Consider the following 19537-nt stretch of genomic DNA (forward strand, 5'->3'; position numbering starts at 1 on the left):
TGGCATGTGCCTGTAATCCCAGCTATTCAGGAGGCTGAGGCAGGAGAATCACCTGAACCCAGGAGGCGGAGGTTGCAGGGAGCTGAGATTGCGCCACTGCCCTCCAGCCTGGGTGACAGAGCAGGAGTCCTTCTCAAAAAACAAAAAAAATTAGCCAGGCATAGTGGTGCACACCTGTAGTCTCAGCTACTCAGGAGGCTGAGGCAGGAGAATCACTTGAGCCTGGGAGGCAGAGGTTGCAGTGAGCTGGGATTGCACCACTGCACTCCATCCTGGGCAATAGAACGAGACTGTGTCTCAAAAAAAAAGGAAGAAGAAATTTGTTTCATAAAACGTGGATTTATTCAAAATAATATTGAATAAATATAATGACAATCCAAATAATAAGAGTACTAAGGGTCAGAACCCATGATTTTTCAAACCTGTATCTGTGGGTGGTTAGATTACTCTTAAATGTTTAAAGCTCTTTTCTAAATAGTTCAATCTCTAAGACACATATTTTCACTTTTTTTTTTTTTTTTGAGACAGAGTCTTGCTCTGCCCAGGCTGGGGTGCAGTGGCCAGATCTCAGCTCACTGCAAGCTCCGCCTCCCGGGTTTAGACCATTCTCCTGCCTCAGCCTCCCGAGTAGCTGGGACTACAGGCGCCCGCCACCTCGCCCAGCTAGTTTTTTGTATTTTTTAGTAGAGACGGGGTTTCACCGTGTTCGCCAGGATGGTCTCGATCTCCTGACCTCGTGATCCGCCCGTCTCGGCCTCCCAAAGTGCTGGGATTACAGGCTTGAGCCACCGCGCCCGGCCGATATTTTCACTTTTAAATAGTCTTTTTTTTTTCTATGTATTTACTCAGAGGAATATTTAGCTTATTAAGATACAAACACAGGTTGGGCGTGGTGGCTCACGCCTGTAATCCCAGCACTTTGGGAGGATGAGGCAGGCAGATCACAAAGTCAGGAGTTCAAGACCAGCCTGGCCAATATGGTGAAACCCTGTCTCTACTAAAAATACAAAATAAATAAGCTGGGCGTGGCACACGCCTGTAATACCAGCTACTCAGGAGGCTGAGGCAGGAAAATTGCTTGAACCCGGGAGGTGGAGGTTGTGGTGAGCTGAGATCACACCACTGTACTCCAGCCTGGGTGACAGAGGGAGATTCCATTTCCAAAAAAAAAAAAAAAAAAAAAAGATACAAATACATTTTTTTTCTTCTTTTTTTGAGACGGAATTTTGTTCTTGTTGCCCAGGCCGGAGTGCAATGCGCAATCTCGGCTCACCGCAACCTCTGCCTCCCGGGTTCAAGCAATTCTCCTGCCTCAGCCTCCGGAATAGCTGGGATTACAGGCGTCTGCCACCACGCCCAGCTAATTTTTTGTATTTTTAGTAGAGACGGGGTTTCTGCACGTTTCCCAGGCTGGTCTTGAACTCCTGACCTCAGGTGATCTGACCTCCTCGGCCTCCCAAAGTGCTGGGATTACAGGCATGAGCCGCTGCGCCCAACACATCATTTTTTTTTTTTTAAGGAATGCCTGTAGTCCTAGCTACTGGGGAGGCTAAGGCAGAGCATCACTTGAGCCCAGGAGTTAAAAGACCAGCAGAGGAAACATAGAGCCCATCTCCCACCCAAAAAAGAACACCTCACATACAACCCATGACACTGGTCCTGTAAGTCTACAGTGGACCAATGTGCAACATGAGACATCTCATTTTCATGATAATAGTAAAACGCAGAAAGATCATGTAAATTGACAGTTTCAGAATAATCCTCCCTCACTCTGGAAGTAGAGAATAGGGATAAGAAATGCGTATCATACAATTTTCCCCCCAGTTAATCAGTTAACAAATTTGCCTAATAGTTTCCATGTAAATTTAAAGGAAAATTATATTAAAATGAAACTCCTCAAGGTTGTAAGATACAAATTACATATTTATTTTATTTTATTTTGCTATTTTGTAGAGATGGTGGGTCTCATTATATTTCCCAGGCTGGTCTTGAACTCCTGGCCTGAAATGATCCTCCCACCTCAGCCTCCCAGAGTGCTGGGATTACAGGAATGAGCCACTGTGTCCAGCCTGATTTTTATTTTATAAAAGTTTCAAACATATACAAAAGTAAAAAGAGAATGGTATAATTAACCTCCATGCATCCATGACCTAGTCCCACAACCTCTAACTCATGGCCTGTCTCATGTCTGTATCCTTATCCCTAACCCACTCCCTTTATTACTTTTAAACCAATCTCAGACATCATATGTTTTCACTTGTAAATCGTTCAGAATGTGTCCTTAAAATAGTATAGGAAAAAACTACAATACTATTGTCATACCAAAATTGAACAATAATTATTTATTTATTTATTTATTTATTTATTTTATTTTTTTTTTGAGACAGGGTCTCACACTGTTGCCTAGACTGGAGTGCAGTGGCACAATCTTGGCTCACTGCAACTTTCACCTCACGGGTTCAAGCGATTCTACCACCTCAGCCTCCCAAAACGCTGGGATTACAGGCATGCGCCACCACACCTGGCTATTTTTTTTTACTTTTGGTAGAGATGGGGTTTTACCATGTTGGCCAAGCTGGTCTCAAGCCCCTGACCTCAAGTGATTTTCCTCCAAGAAAAAAGCTTAAATATTAAATACTTTTACTTTGAAATTGTGTACAGTTTTAAAATATAGTACTATTTTACATTTAAAATCTAATGACCCTAATGCATTAAATTAAAAAAAAAAAAAAGGCACGGCAGGCCAGGCACAGTGGCTTATGCCTGTAATCCCAGTACTTTGGGAGGTAGAGGCGGGCGGATCACGAGGTCAGGAGTTCGAGACCAGCCTGACCAACATGGTGAAACCCTGTCTCTACTAAAAACACAAAAATTAGCTAGGCGTTCTGGTGCGTGTCTATAATCCCAGCTACTCAAGAGACTGAGGCAAGAGAATTGCTTGAACCCAGGAGGTGGAGGTTGCAGTGAGCAGAGATTGCGTCTTGCACTCCAGCCTGGGCGAGAGTGAAACTCCATCCCCCAAAAAAAAAAAAAAGCATGGCAGTCTGTATCAGTCTGAATTTACCCAACTTGCTTTTTTTTATTTTTATTTTTTATTTATTTATTTATTTATTTTTTTGAGACGGAGTCTCGCTCTGTCACCCAGGCTGGAGTGCAGTGGCCGGATCTCAGCTCACTGCAAGCTCCGCCTCCCGGGTTCACGCCATTCTCCTGCCTCAGCCTCCCGAGTAGCTGGGACTACAGGCGCCTGCCACCTCGCCCGGCTAAGTTTTTGTATTTTTTTTTTAGTAGAGACGGGGTTTCACTGTGTTACCCAGGATGGTCTCGATCTCCTGACCTCGTGATCCGCCCGTCTCGGCCTCCCAAAGTGCTGGGATTACAGGCTTGAGCCACCGCGCCCGGCTGCTTTTTTTTATTTTTTATTTATTTATCTTTTTAGACGGAGTCTCGCTCTGTCGCCCAGGCTGGAGTGCAGTGGCGCCATCTCAGCTCACTGCAAGTTCTACCTCCTGGGTTCACACCATTCTCCTGCCTCAGCCTCCCGAGTAGGTGGGACTACAGGCGCCTGCCACCATGCCCGGCTAATTTTTTGTATTTTTTAGCAGAGAAGGGGTTTCACTGGGTTAGCCAGGATGGTCTCGATCTCCTGATCTCGTGATCTGCCCGCCTTGGCCTCCCATAGTGCTGGGATTACAGGCATGAGCCACCATGCCCAGCCGAATTTACCCAACTTTCTAAATATATCAAATACTGAAGTTAAAGTTCTATACTTAGAATTACATTGACAATCTAGTCTTAATAAAATTTCTTTCATCTGTTATTTTTTGGGCTCACCAACTCTTTGTGCATTCTTTTTATTTCATAATTTTTTTTAAGTTTATTTTTTTCTTGTTTCCAGTGGGATTGGATTGGATTCTTTCTGTTATTAGAATTGTTATTATGAACTTTGAAGGGGTGGCCTGCCCCTCCACACCTGTGGGTGTTTCTCGTTAGGTGGAACGAGAGACTTGAGAAAAGAAATAAGACACAGAGACAAAGTATAGAGAAAGAAAAGCAGGGGCCCAGGGGACCGGCGCTCAGCTTACAGAGGACCCACGCCGGCACCGGCCTCTGAGTTCCCTTAGTATTTATAGATAATTATCTTTACCATCTTAAAGATAAGGGAGTGGCAGGACAATAGGATCGTTTTTAGGGAGGAAATTAGCAGTAAGACATAAGAACAAGGATCTCTGTGACATGAATAAGTTTAAAGGAAAATCCTGTGCCTTGAGATAAACCTTTTAGCAACATTGTTTCATCCTATCACATGGGGATAAACCTTGGACAATACCTAGCTTTTCTAGGAACAAAGACACACCCTGCACGCCCAAAATCCATTAAACCTTGAGTTACCACAGCACATGTCTCTTGTAAGGACAAGGTTGGGGGTAGGGTCACAGATTAACAGCATCTCAAATACAGAACAAAATGGAGTCTCTTATGTCTACTTCTTTCTATATAGACACAGTAACAGGCTGATCTCTTTCTTTTCCCCACAAACTTTCCAATGATTTAATCAAAGCGTCTCTTGACAGATGATCTGCCCCGGATGCGATTCAAGTGCCCGTACTGCCCACATGTGGTGAAGCGGAAGGCAGACCTAAAGCGCCACCTTCGCTGTCATACAGGAGAAAAGCCCTATCCATGTCAAGCCTGCGGAAAAAGATTTAGCAGACTAGACCATCTAAGTAGCCATTTTCGAACAGTATGTATGATTTTTTTTTCATCGTTTTACTAATTCTTTTTTGTTTTCTTTGTTTGTTTGTTTGTTTTGAGATGGAGTCTCGCTCTGTCGCCCAAGCTAGAGTGTAGTGGCGCGATCTCGGCTCACTGCAACCTCTGCCTCCTGGGTTCACGCCATTCTCCTGCCTCAGCTTCCCTAATAGCTGGGACTACAGGTGCCTGCCACCACGCCCAGCTAATTTCTTTTTTTTTTTTTTTTGGATTTTTAGTAGGGACAGGGTTTCACTGTGTTAGCTAAGATGGAGTTTTTGTTTTCTTGAGATGGAGTTTCACTCGTTGCCCAGCCAACAATCTCAGCTCACTGCAACCTCTGCCTCCCGGGTTCAAGCAATTCTCCCGCCTCAGCCTCTCGAGTAGTTGGGATTACAGGGGTGTGCCACGCCCGGCTAATTTTTGTATTTTTAGTAGAGATGGGGTTTCACTACATTGGCCTGGCTGGTCTCCAACACCTGACCTCAGGTGATTCACCTGCTTTCGCCTCCCAAAAGTGCTGGGATTACAGGCATGAGCCACCACGCTCGGCTTTGTTTTGTTTTGTTTGAGACAGGGTCTCTCTCTATCGCCCAGGCTGGAGTGCAGTGGCACCATCTCAGCTCACTGCAGCCACAACTTCTCAGGCTCAAATTATCCTTCCTCCTCAGCCTCCTGAGTAGCTGGGACTACAGGCCTGCACCAACACGCCGGGCTAATTTTTGTATTTTCAAGAATCGCCTGAACCCAGGAAGTGGAGGTTACAGTGAGCTAAGATCAAGCCACTGCACTCCAGCCTGGATGACACAGTGAGACCCTGTGTTAAAAAAAAAAAAAAAAAAAAAATGCCGGGCGCGGTGGCTCAAGCCTGTAATCCCAGCACTTTGGGAGGCCGAGGCGGGCGGATCACAAGGTCAGGAGATCGAGACCACAGTGAAACCCCGTCTCTACTAAAAATACAAAAAATTAGCCGGGCGCGGTGGCGGGCGCCTGTAGTCCTAGCTACTCAGGAGGCTGAGGCAGGAGAATGGCGTGAACCCAGGAGGCGGAGCTTGCAGTGAGCCAAGATCGCGCCACTGCACTCCAGCCTGGGCAACAGCGTGAGACTCCGTCTCAAAAAAAAAAAAAAAAAAAAAAAAAAAAAATTTACATTATGGGCTTTAGGATCATCTCATTTGCTGAGGGAAATATTTTCACACAACTCTACCATATTTAAAATTTCTCCAACTTAGTGTTTTTACTTTGCACATAAAGCATAATTATATATATTGATTTTATTGTCCTTTTAGACCTTGAAGTGGGGTATATTCTTTTCATGGTAAATAGTTTTATATTTCCATTTTAATTCACTTAGTCTAACATGTTTTTATATACCGGTCTGTTCAGAGCCAAAGATAATGTAAACTGTATAAATGTTTTAAGTGTCTAGGTCAGAATCACCACTGCAGATACTCAGCATCTACCAGTGATTACTGAATCCTTGTCTGGAAGGATCTCAGTCTAGTTGCTGCTGTCCAACCAGAGAGGGTCTTCACTATACCTGCTTTCTTTCTTTTTTTTTTTTGGAGACAGAGTCTTGCTCTGTTGCCCAGGCTGGAATGTAATGGTGTGATCTTGGCCCACTGCAACCTCTGCCTCCCAGATTCAAGCAATTCTCCTGCCTCAGCCTCCCAAGTAGTTGGGACTACAGGTGCCCACCTAGTTTTTGTATTTTTTTTTTTTTTTCTCTTTTTTGAGACGGAATCTGGCTTAGTAGAGACGGAGTTTCACCGTGTTAGCCAGGATGGTCTTGATCTCCTGACCTCGTGATCCACTCGTCTTGGCCTCCCAAAGTGCTGGGATTGCAGGCTTGAGCCACCGCACCTGGCCAGTTTTTGTATGTTTAGTAGAGGTGGGGTTTCACCATGTTGGCCAAGCTGGTCTTGAATTCCTGACCTTGAGTGATCCATCCACCTCGGCCTCCCAAAGTACTGGGATTACAGGCATGAGCCACCACACCTGCTGGTCTTATATTTTTAGATATCCGATGGTCTCAGGAATTTGTATTGGTTTATTATGTCTGGATCCACAATTATTATTCTTTTTGATACTCAAATTTTCAGTTTTATCCAGTGAACAGTCTCTACCTTGACACTGGCTCTTGTCTCCTTTTGTCACAACTCCATTAAATTTTGAAAGTGTCCTTGTTCTCTGACTCCAAAAGAGGCCAAGACTCACTTTGTACTTTCCCTACAACAGAGCTGGAACCAGCCATTTCTCAATCCGTTTTCTTTAATGGAAAGTGAAATTAGAGCTCAAAGTCTGGGCAATCATTGTTATGGAGGTGTCATTTCTTTTACACTATTTCAGTGGATGGAGTTAGAAGATATATATTTTGGAGGGATGGACATGAATCTGTATCAGAGCTTGTAACAAAAACAATACCACATTTGATACCCATAGTTTTTTGTTTTGTTTTGTTTTTGAGACAGAGTCTCGCTCTGTCATCCAGGCTGGAGTGCAGTGGCATGATCTCAACTCACCACAACCTCCACCTGCTGAGTTCAAGAGATTCTCCTGCCTTGGCCTCCCGAGTAGCTGGGATTACAAGCACACACCACCATACCCAGCTACTTTTTTTTTTTTTTTTTTTTAATTTTTAGTAGAGACGGGGTTTTACCATGTTGGCCAGGCTGGTCTTGAACTCCTGGCCTCAAGTGATCCACCCACCTCCACCTCCCAAAGTGCTGGGATTACAGGTGTGAGTCACCACGCCCAATCTAGTAGACATAATATTACTATCTCAGGAGAAATCAGGATTCATTCAAATCGTGTACTTTTAGTGTTTACTGATTAATATGTCAACAGTTATGCACAGGATAATAACTGTACTAGTGGTAGTTACATACGCTTTCCTACATATTTTACCAGGCTATATTAGCTTTCTTGGATTTTTTTTTTTTGAGATGGAGTCTCACTCTGTCATCTAAGCTGGAGTGTAGTGGCGCAATCTCAGCTTACTGCAACCTCCGCCTCCCAGGCTCAAGTGATTCTCCTTCCTCAGCCTCCTGCATAGCTGGGATTACAGACATGTGCCACCATGCCCAGCTAATTTTTGTATTTTTTTTTTAGTAAAAATGGAGTTTTACCATGTTGGCCAGGCTGGTCTCAAACTCCTGACCTGAAGTGATCCAACCACCTTGGCCTCCCAAAGTGCTGGAATTACAGGTGTGGACCACCGTGTCCAGCTTCTTGGGTATTTTTACTGTGTTTGGTGGCCTACTTCTACACTGTCCTGACTTTATTTATTTATTTATTTATTTATTTATTTATTTTTGAGATGGAGTCTTGCTCTGTTGCCCAGGCTGGAGCACAGTGGTGCGATCTCAGCTCACTGCAAGTTCCACCTCCCAGGTTCACGCCATTCTCCTGCCTCAGCCTCCTGAGTAGCTGGTACTACAGGCACCCGCCACCAGGCCTGGCTAATTTTTTTTTTTTTTTTTTGATTTTTAGTAGAGACGGGGTTTCACCGTGTTAGCCAGGATGGTCTCGATCTCTTGACCTCAAGCGACCCGCCCGCCTCGGCCTCCCAAAGTGCTGGGATTACAGGCGTGAGCCACCGTGCCCGGCCTATACAATTAATTTTTATAATTTTTAGATTAGAACCCATAATCTACTGTTCTGACAGCTGTTGAACAAAGTTGTTTATTACTAATTATAGTACCTAATTATTCCTCAACTACAGCTGTTTACCAAGGCATTTTACACGTTAACTCATTTGGTCCTCATGTTAGCCCTGTGAGTGGTATTCCCATTAGCCACAGGAAGCAAGCAAAGATAATACTACGCTGATACGTAGAACCAGCACCATAGTAATTGTTTATGACGAGTGTCCAGTAGAATTAGTCAGGTTTCTCATCTGTCTGGGTGGTGCCCATATCTTACCAGTTAAATATTTTAACTGTCACCCTAAAGCAAGTTTATATAATGTTTTAAATTACTTGCTCCAAGATACATGGTTAGTAAGTGACGAAGATAGTAAATGACTAGAACCCCAAGCCTTCCAATCCCTGTGTGGTCCTCTCTCCAGCAGATCTTTTATTAATAAAAATGGCAAGTACTCCTTCTATCTAAAATATTGATACATTTAAATTTTTACAATATTTATCTTTCTCTAGTAAAATAACAAAAAATTAATACACAAAACAAGAGAGATTCCACCCCCACCACCACCTCAAATTAAGATATGTTCAGACTGGACAACATAGCAAGACCCTTTCTCTAAAAAATTTTTTTTTTTTTTTTTTTTTGTTGAGACAGAGTCTCGCTTTGTCGCCCAGACTGGAGTACAGTGGCCGGATCTCAGCTCACTGCAAGCTCCGCCTCCCGGGTTCACGCCATTCTCCTGCCTCAGCCTCACGAGTAGCTGGGACTACAGACGCCCGCCACCTTGCCCAGCTAGGTTTTTGTATTTTTTAGTAGAGACTGGGTTTCACCGTGTTAGCCAGGATGGTCTCGATCTCTTGACCTCGTGATCCGCCCGTCTCGGCCTCCCAAAGTGCTGGGATTACAGGCTTGAGCCACAGCGCCCGGCCAATTTCTTTTAATTAGCCAGGTGTGGTGGCATGCATCTGTAATCCCAGCTTCTTGGTAGGTTGGGATGGGAGGATTGCTTGAGCCTGGGAGGTTGAGGCTGCAGTGAGCTATGGTCACCACAACACCCTAGCCTGGGTGACAGAGGGAGACCCTATCTTAAAAATAAAAAGTATGCTGGACACAGTGGCTCACGCCTGTAATCCCAGCACTGTGGGCATCCGAGGCACATGGATGACAAGGTCAGGAGTTCAAGACCAGCCTGACCAACATGACCTATCTCTACTAAAAATACAAAAATTAGCTGGGCATGGTGGCGTGTGCCTGTAATACCAGCTACTCAGGAGGCAGAAGTAAGAGAATTGCTTGAGCCCGGGAGGCGGAAGTTGTAGCAAGCTGACATTGCGCTATTGCACTCCAGCCTGGGCGACAGAGTAAGATGCTGTCTCAAAAATAAATAAATAAATAAATAATAAAAATAAATAAGTGCATGGTGCATGTAAGTGTTTGCAATTATTATTATCATAGGAAGTATCCTGTTGTTACCTCAGATACCCAAATGCTATTGGATTAAGGGATAAGTGAAATTATTATGTAATATTAATAATAAAAAACATAGCCACTGTTTAGAGAAAGCTGATGTTTTTCTGTGACATCAATTTGCCACTAAAACCCTTGATCTTTTTCTAATAATAGATGTTAATTTGAGTTTAATGCATGGCTTTGAACATCTTAAGTTTATGAACTGGTACCTAAAATATCAAACTGTCCTGCTTTTGAAAAATCACTTTTATCACTATTTAAATCTCTACACAGATTCACCAGGCATGTAAACTCATCTGCAGAAAATGTAAACGTCATGTGACAGATCTAACAGGGCAAGTGGTACAGGAGGGAACCAGGCGCTACAGACTGTGTAATGAGTGTCTTGCAGAATTTGGCATAGACAGCCTCCCCATTGACTTGGAAGCTGAACAACATCTTATGTCCCCATCAGATGGAGATAAGGATTCCAGATGGCACTTGAGTGAAGATGAGAATAGATCCTATGTGGAGATTGTAGAAGATGGGTCTGCTGATCTGGTCATCCAACAGGTTGATGATAGTGAAGAAGAAGAAGAAAAAGAAATTAAGCCCAACATTAGGTAGCTGTAATGTGAACCAACAGAGCTGGCATGTCTGCAATTTACATTGACTTCCTGTATCTCTCTCTTTCTGTGGTCAGAGTCTAGTTAACAAATTTATCATACTGACTTTAAAGAAATGATCTGATATAACTTGCATGCTTTCTGAACAGGCCATTGTATCCATTCTGAACTTTGTTGCCCTAAAATGTGTTGCTGCACTGGAAAGAAAGAACTAGCTTGAGTTGGCATGATGGATGAACAATTATCCTCTTACTTTCATTACAATCCTCTTACTTTATTACAGAGATACCCTTTTTCTTTTAATATTGGAAGATCTACTTAGCAAACTTTTTTCAAAGAAAATACTTTAAATAAATTCACCACATCCAAACTTTATGTAAGACAATTTCAAGGTGTTTCAAAAACACATATACAACCAATGTTTAATTTCACAGGAAACCAGTTAAGAGCACATTTAAGGATCTGGCAACCCACCTGACTAGACAAATTAGTCTTTGTATTAATTTGAGATCTGAAACAATCTGTCATTACTCTGATATCCTGAACGTTTAAGGATTATGGAAGAAGACTAAAATGTTTGAAATCATTCATATTTGACATTTTTATCATTAGGTTAAAATTACTCTCAGTATTGTTAAAAACAAAACAAACAATAAAAAAAATGAAAGTAGAGGCTGACCAAAGATTAAATGCAGATATTTTCTTAAAGCAGGAAACTAATGTTGCCTAAAAGTCAAGGCAGTTTGTGAAGACGATCTGTCAATATGGTTATCCATCTCTCTAAAGAAAAACAGCCCAGGCGCGGTGGCTCACGCCTATAATCCCAATACTTTGAGAGGCCAACGCAGGCGTATCACCTGAGGTCAGGAGTTTAAAACCAGCCTGGCCAACATGGTGAAACCTCATCTCTACTAAAAAATATAAAATTAGCCGGGCATGGTGGCGCATGCCTATAATCCCAGCTACTCGGGAGGCTGAGGCAGGAGAATTACTTGAACCTGGGAGGCAGAGGTTGCAGTGAGCCAAGATCATACCATTGCACTCCAGCCTGGGCAACAAGAGAGAAACCCCCCCCAAAAAAAAAAAAAGGAAAATAAACTAGGAGGTTCTTACCATATTTGAGTGATTTCTAATATTATGTAGTGCTATATTATTTATACAGTACTCTCTCACATATTTTCTCAATCAGTGAGGTGGATACTATCTCCGATTTACAAATGAGGAAATTAAGGTCAGAAAGTTTGAGAGAGAAAGCTGATGACTGGACAGGGTCTGATTTTAAACAATCCTCTTTCAACATTCTCTCCCTGTATGTCTCCTGAAATGGCAAAGAATAGAAGTCAAACCTCACCAGTTAGCAGTAATTATAAAAATAAGCCAATCAGAATTAGAAAGTATGAAAGGAGGAACTGAATCATTTTCAACAACATATAATATCTTGATCTAGAGATTTTCAAATAGTGCTAAGTAATGTCCCTACAGTACCTATTGGTATGTTTTTATGTCAAGTTATTTATATGTAAATATAAAGTATAAAACTATTTGAACAAATTATTCACTTAAGTACATTGAACATTTTTGCTTCTCTTGTTTATATATTTTCAAGACAAATTTTCTCCTAATATACAAAGTTTAAACTTCTCCCCTTTGGGCTGGGCACGGTGGCTCACACCTGTAATCCCAGCACTTTGGGAGGCTGAGGCGGGTGGATCTCCTGAGGTCAGGAGTTCGAGACCAGGCTGACCAACATGGAGAAACCCCATATCTACTAAAAATACAAAATTAGCCCGACGTGGTGGTGCATGCCTGTAATCCCAGCTACTCGGAAGGCTGAGGCAGGAGAATCACTTGAACCCAGGAGGCAGAGGTTGCAGTGGACTGAGATTGTGCCATTGCACTCCAGCCTGGGCAGCAAGCGTGAAACTCTGTCACAAAAAACAGAAAATTAAAAAACCAAAAAACTTCTCCCCTGCCTGAATTATGAAACATTCCAAAATTACAGCTAAATTAGAGAAGCATTGTTTTAGTTCTAAAGGTAAAATCTAAATATCTGAAGTAAAGAGCTGAACTTCATAAAGGTCTCTTCTGCAAGTTATCACAGTGGAGCTTGATAGAATTTCATTGTATATGGAGAGGTACCATCTATTTTACTGTATTTTTAAATGCCATTTTTAAATGACATACCTCAAAATGATACTTTTTATGTTATTATCTTCTCTTGTTCTTTCATTAATTATTGTCCTTGATACCGATTTCTAGGCTAAATTGGTTACTTTCTTTTAAAAATTTTAAAAATAGATGAATAACCATTTGTTTCATGGTACTTAACTGAGACTTTTTCAAGATTCCCTTGATGGCACATTTCCAGTTGCTTCAAGACTGGATGATAGGCATTGAGTTCTCTGTTCTCCCAACATGGCTGTTCCTAAATCAGGATTCTGTTTTTTTTTTGAGACGGAGTCTCGCTCTGTTGCCCAAGCTGGAGTGCAATGGCGTGATCTCGGCTCACCTCAACCTCCGCCTCCCGGGTTCAAATGATTCTCCTGCCTCAGCCTCCTGAGTAGCTGGAACTACAGGCACGTGCCACCATGTCAGGCTAATTTTTGTATTTTTAGTAGAGATGGGGTTTCACTATGTTGGCCAGGCTGGTCTCGAACTCCTGACCTCGTGATCCACCCCCCCCCCCCCCCCCCGCCCCAGCCTCCCAAAGTGCTGGGATTACAGGCGTGAGCCACCATGCCCAGCCTAAATCAGGATTCTTAACAATTAAAGTGTATCTGAATGAGGAAGGAAATGCTTGTCATTCTCTAGTCTTACCAGAGTAATACTGACACCTTTTGAAATTAAAACCTGATTCTTTAGTTGTTGGAGCCAATAGGAAAAATGGCTGATTTGAACTTCATTCATATCAATGAAGTAGTGCTTGCATGTGTATACTCTAATGCACTTTATTTAGTCTATGATCTAAATGTCCTTTTATGCTATTATCTTCTGCATGCAAACTTTACATACATCAGCATGAATATCAGCAACATTCACTGAACACACTGCCACCAGCACTTGTAATTGCCTTTTCAGAAATAATGCTTTCTCATAATTGTTTATAACAAGCATCAAACGATCCCCACAAAACAACGATCGAGTTCACCAAACTAGACAAATCTGTTGTATCATTTTAACATCATAAAAGAACATTTAAGACATGTCTGTAAGTTGTAAATAATGCCTCCAGTTATCATATCATATATATCTAAGACATTAGAGACCGGTTATTTTCTACAGTGAAACTGTCTATTGATGATTTGAGAAAATTGAATTCTTTGGTTTTTACATGTGGGCAAATGTTACATAGGGGTATAATCTGTTTAAATAAGCTTTATTTATGCCAAGGATTTTTTTTTTTTAATATCAAGACTTGGTTAGACCAAAGTTTGCTCTTGCAGGAATGCCATTTATCAACTTCTGAATGCCCTTCTAACTCCATTACTCTCAAGAGTGTCTGGGTATAGGATGAAGCATTACAAAAAGAAAGCACCACTGCAGTCATGCCTAGTGTCTGGAAGAAACAAAATGGACTAGATCTGCAGTTTAAAGTAATTTTTTAACCTGAGAAACTCTTCAAATGAATTATTTCCTACAGATGCTCAAATTTAAGGGATGAACTCTAAAATCAGAGCTGCTCTGGTTAAAGCCCCCCACAAACCTTTCCCCAGACACCTCTGCAGAACTCAGGTGCACAACGTTGAAAACCATGGAATTAGACAACTTCTTGAATTCCCTTTGAGCGCTGCAGCCTCATTTCGTAACTCCTATTACTCACTGTGCTTATAAGCAGGTAACCATATGGTCTCTTAGTGAAGCAAATCACATCCTTAGCACATGATGTTCCTTCTATGGGTATCAGATCTTAAGACTTTTTAAAATTTAGGAACAAATTTTTCAATATTATACTTTCAGTAATGCAATCAAAATAAGCATAGTTACTGTTTTCTATATGGCTAAGTACTGACTAATGGATGAAAGAAGTTTGGTGCTTCAATTATTTATGAGCTCAGAACTCAATTATTAAGTTATTTTGCCAGGTCATGCCAAGATTTATTGAAATTTCCACTCATATTGGTTTTCAAAAAATTTTTTTAGTCCTAAAATTAAATAAGTATGGAAAATCACTAAAAGCAGTGTAGCATAAGATGTGTTTAACTGGGAAGGGCGATAATAATAGGTACAGGAGGCGGGGCGCGGTGGCTCATGCCTGTAATCCCAGCACTTTGGGAGGCCGAGGTGGGCGGATCATGAGGTCAGGAGTTAGAGACCAGCCTGGCCAACATGGTGAAACCCCATCTCTACTAAAAATACAAAAAAAAAAAAAAAAAAAAAAAAAATCAGCCGGATATGGTGGCGTACACCTGTAATCCCAGCTACTCCAGAGACTGAGGCAGGAGAATTGCTTAAACCCAGGAGGCAGAGGTTGCAGTGAGCCAAGATCATGCCACTGCACTCCAGTCTGGGCAACAGAGCAAGACTCTGACTCAAAAAAAAAAAAAAAAAGAAAAATAGGTACAGGAGGACCAAACTTTAGATTATAAACAAAGTTTTATGTTATTTGAGTGTATCAGTATTACTATTTATCGTTTATATAGCATTTTATATTTGCAAAGTGTTTAATAATTTTATGTTATTCTTTACATATCTGTGAAATAGGACAGTTATCCCACATGAAAGGTAAATAAATTGAGGCACAGAACAGTAAAAAAACCTAAAGGTCAGGCACGGTGGCTCACACCTGTAATCCCAGCACTTTGGGAGGCCGAGGCAGGTGGATCACTTTAGGTCAAGAGTTGGAGACCAGCCTGGGCAATATTGTGAAACCCCTTCTCTACTAAAAATACAAAAATTAGCCAGGCATGGTGGCGGGCATCTGTAATCCCAGCTACGCTGGGGACTGAGACAGGAGAATTGCTTGAACTCGGGAGGCGGAGGTTGCAGTGAGCCAAGATCACGGCACTGCACTCCAGGCTGGGTGGCAGAGTGAGATTCCATTTAAAAAAAAAAAAAAAAAAAAAAGAACCTAAGACAACCCAGTGAAATGGTGGCCAAAAAAATAGAAAATAGAATGATCACATTTTCTGAATCCTAGACCATCAGCGTAATTCACTGAGGTGTATTATGTATCACTCTATTTTATAGATGATTTTATACAAGTGATTGTTTTAAAGCTGACATCATTGTATGTGGATACATTCTATATAGAATAAATGTTATGTAAAGGACATGACTTTAGTTATCTCACAGGATCCAGAAACTTCTTGGCCGGTGGCACCTCTGCTTGGATTTTGCTTGTGCCTGTTGGGCTCATTCCACCCATGTGGCCTGGCAGGCTGTGCTCCACTGGTGGTACCGGCCTGGATCCCATGTCTGCCAAGGGTGAGCCAGGCACGGAGTGATGGGTGTGTGAGTGAGTGAGCGTGGGGTCCTGCCACTGCACACAACCAGGCGCACTGGCTGCAGCGGGGTGGACAGCTCTCAGCGCTGGCACAGGCACCAGCTCCATGCGAGGCTGCAGCGAGACCAGATGTACCAAAAGCGGCTTCCACTGCGGGCACCAGCATCTGGACAAGGGGAATGCAGTGGTGCCCGAAAGCTCAGAGATGCAAGGAACTGCAGAGCCCCAAAGAGGGTGTTACAGCATGTCACAGCCCTGGCTCAGGGAGCCTCGAGGTCTGGGCTGCCAGAAGGGCTGCAGCTCTTCTCCTTCTTGTCGCCCCCAACGTGGTGAGCAGGGGGCGTGTTTGAGCCCTGCTTGTGTTACAGCTCTTTCAGTCCACCCTTCAGTGGGGCCCGAGTTCTTTTCCTGCATCCCAGAAGAATGAGGCACGCAGACAACTGGAGAGTGAGCAAGGCGGAAAGGAGCTTCACTGAGCAACAGAACAGCTCTCAGGAGTCCCAAAGTGGATAGCTCCTTTCCACAGGCAGGTCGACCTGATGAGTGTCCAGATGATCAGCTCTCACCCAAGAGGAGACCTGCAGGCAGGTCCTTTTAAGGAGACCGAAGTGGGTAGCTCCTTCCCGCAGCTGGTAGTCCTGACAGTCGGCTGAGTCTGGCTGAGTCCAGGGGTTTTTATGGGCTCAGAAGGGAGGAAGTGCATGCTGCTTGGTCCATGGGTATCCATGGGCAGCCCAGAAAACACCACAAGTTCTTACCCCAGCCCTGGACTCCACCTGGAACTGCCAGCCCAGCCCCCAGGCTTCAGGCATTCACTGGCTTGAAAGTGGGATTTCACTGGGAACTCACCTTTTTCCACCCAGGAACCTATCGGCTTCCTACCATCAACATGCCCTCCATGGTGCCCACGCTGTTTGTGCCACAGGGCACTGCTGGCCTGAACTGAGTCACCCTCATACCCCCCTGGCTGGCCTCCCTTCCATGCACATGGGTGCCCAAAGTTTAGAGGGGGCCGAGGTGGCAGGGGGCTGGCGTGTCAGTGCCACCTCAAGCATGCTGAACCTGGCCAGGTCACGACAACACCTAGGTTTGGCCACAACTTTGCTCTGCAACAGAGCAGGTGCCGGGAGCAGAAACAGGCCAGGGAATGGGAGCAGGCACTTCTGAGCCTGTGGGGCCGGGAGCTTCCCAAGCCCTGAAGAGTGCAGGGATGCCCAGGTCTGGAGCCGCAGCTGGATGGCTGCAGCTGTGCCCACGAGTGTGGGACTCCAGCCCTGCCAACTCAGTAGGGGCAGGGTTCCTGCCTGTAGCCAGCTCCTGCGGGCTCCCTGGAGCCGTGAGCCTCAGCTGCGTTTCCCCCACTGCAGCTGGCATCGCGGCAGCGGCTGTTACAGATGGGCCACCGATGCCTTTAGTTACAAGAGTTTTAATGATAAAATTTAGGTTATCACAGAAATGGTAGTATATAGCCAGCTGTTTTATATATTGTGAAGTATAAGTAACATATAATTTTGATACAGGAGTTGCTTAACTATTCCTGTTCATGGACCCATGAATAGGCCAGAAAAATGAATCCACCAAGGATCTATAAATTCATTTTCACTTCAGCCTTCTCCCCACAGAACTGTATTAATGCCACCAAAAAAGTAACATATTTAAGTGTAATGTTAACAAGTAATAAACCACACACAGCAAGAGAAGCAAAGGGACTCTTGAAGTCAAAATATTTTGCAATTACTGAAATAGTATAACACTTTTCCCTACTCTTTTTTTTTTTTTCCAAACCATCAAAATCCATTGCATACTTTATCACCTTTAACTAGGAAACCAGAGGCTGGGTAAAGTGGCTTACGCCTGTAATCCCAGCACTTTGGGAGGCTGAGGTGGACAGATCATTTGAGGCCAAGAGTTCAAGACCAGCCTGGCCAACATGGTAAAACCCCGTCTCTATAAAAAGTACAAAAATTAGCCGGGCGTGGTGCCACACGCCTGTGATCCCAGCTACTCGGGAGACAGAGGCACAAGAATTGCTTGAACCTGGGAGGTGGAGGTTGCAGGGAGCCGAGATCACACCACTGCACTCCAGCCTGGGTGACAGAGCAAGACTCTGTCTCAAAAAAAAAAAAAAAAAAAAAAAAAAAAAGGAAACCAGAGACCAGGGAAAAGCCCTTTACCTTTGCACTTAGCTAGATCATTTGCAAGCATGATTTTATACTTTGCCTGCCTTGCTCTTTCAGATTTCCAGATACACAATTCCATTATACATTGGGAAAATCATTTATTTCCTTGTTGATATTACTTACAGCTACTTATTTTCTTTATTAAAGAGAAACTTATTTTTATTCAGCCCATAAGGGAGAAAAGGGAACATTTCTGCCTAGACCAGAGATCCTCAACTTCGATTGCACATTAGAATCACCTGTGGAGCTTTTAAAATGTAGATGCCTAGGCAAATCGGAATCTCTGGCAGGTGGGGCTTGGGTGTAAGTATTTTTGCAAGCTAGGTTGGCTGGGCATGGTGGCTCATGTCCATAATCCCAGCACTTTGGGAGGCCAAGGAGAGTGGATCAGGAGGTCAAGAGATCGAGACCATCCCGGCCAATGTGGTGAAACCCCATCTCTACTAAAAATATAAAAATTAGCTGAGTGTGGTGGCACGAGCCTTTAGTCCCAGCTACTTAGGAGGCTGAGGCAGGAGAATTGCTTGAACCCGGGAGGCAGAGGTTGCAGTGAGCTGAGATCACGCCACTACACTCCTGGCGACAGAACAAGACTCCGTCTCAAAAAAAAAAAAAAAAAAAAAAAAAACTAGGCTGGGTACAGTGGCTCATGCCTGTAATCCCCACACTTTGGGAGACTGAGGTAGGAGGACTGCTTGAGCCCAGGAGTTTGAGACCAGCCTGGGCAACATAACAAGACGCAGTCTCTGCAAAAAATTGAAAAATTAGGTGGGTGTGGTGGCACATGCCTGTAGTCTCACCTACTCAGGAGGCTCAGATGGGAGGATCACTTGAGCCTCAGGATCACTGAATGAAGGATGCAGTGAGCTATGATGGTGCCACTGCACTTCAGCCTGGATGATACAGCAAGATCTTGGCTCTAAAGATAAAAATAAATAAATAAATAAATAAATAAATAATTAAAAGCTTCCCAATGTTTGTGACATGCAAAATAGGGCCCATTCAAGGTTTCGCTGTGTCCTCCCCATATAGATGCCAGGGAGAAGGAGTAGGACCATTTGACCTTCCAGTCCACTGATTCTCAACTGTATCACTAAGGAAAATTTTAAAAATAGAGGTGCCCAGTCGAGGAAAATACTTATTTTTGTGAAATTTCAAGACACACTGCATGTTCCATTATCTAAGGTTTTTAATAGGGACTAGTAATATCGACACTCTAATAAAATAATGAGTAGTCTTAAAATACCCCATTTTTATTTTGGGATGCATTTGAATTTTATTTGATTACGGGTATTGTATTCTGGGAATTCACACAGTACTTCAAACCAATAAAAGAACTATACTGTATAATAAATACGTGACTGAAATACTACATACTGAAATTTTACAAGCATTAATATTTTCTTTTTAAAAAAAGGAATCAGAACACTCCAAGCACTGTA

The 19537-nt window shown here is 43.1% G+C and overlaps 3 protein-coding genes and 1 long non-coding RNA gene across 6 annotated transcripts in view; 2 read left to right on the forward strand and 2 right to left on the reverse strand.

Moving 5' to 3' along the window:
• ZBTB8A (zinc finger and BTB domain containing 8A) overlaps positions 1-15026 on the forward strand; it is a 70414-nt gene extending 55388 nt beyond the window's left edge. The window contains exons 4-5 of one of the 2 annotated variants that reach the window (XM_050795682.1): positions 4575-4744; positions 10322-15026. In XM_050795682.1, the coding sequence (XP_050651639.1) occupies positions 4575-4744; positions 10322-10351 (200 nt within the window). In that variant the 3' untranslated portion in view covers positions 10352-15026. Of the gene's footprint in view, positions 1-4574; positions 4745-10140 lie in introns of both variants that reach the window. The other variant, XM_050795672.1, reaches the window with a different exon arrangement.
• RBBP4 (RB binding protein 4, chromatin remodeling factor) overlaps positions 1-19537 on the forward strand; it is a 418599-nt gene that overhangs the window by 322151 nt on the left and 76911 nt on the right. The gene's annotated exons all lie outside the window — the stretch shown is intronic.
• LOC126958546 (uncharacterized) overlaps positions 1-19537 on the reverse strand; it is a 100444-nt gene that overhangs the window by 4989 nt on the left and 75918 nt on the right. The window lies entirely within an intron of this gene.
• ZBTB8OS (zinc finger and BTB domain containing 8 opposite strand) overlaps positions 18842-19537 on the reverse strand; it is a 47616-nt gene continuing 46920 nt past the window's right edge. Inside the window, exon 8 of one of the 2 annotated variants that reach the window (XM_050796227.1) lies at positions 18842-19014. In XM_050796227.1, coding sequence (XP_050652184.1) covers positions 18896-19014 — 119 coding nt within the window. In that variant the 3' untranslated portion in view covers positions 18842-18895. The remainder of the gene's footprint in view (positions 19015-19537) is intronic. The other variant, XM_050796240.1, reaches the window with a different exon arrangement.

The sequence above is a fragment of the Macaca thibetana genome, chromosome 1 (genome assembly GCF_024542745.1).
Source record: "Macaca thibetana thibetana isolate TM-01 chromosome 1, ASM2454274v1, whole genome shotgun sequence".
Classification (NCBI taxonomy): domain Eukaryota; kingdom Metazoa; phylum Chordata; class Mammalia; order Primates; family Cercopithecidae; genus Macaca; species Macaca thibetana.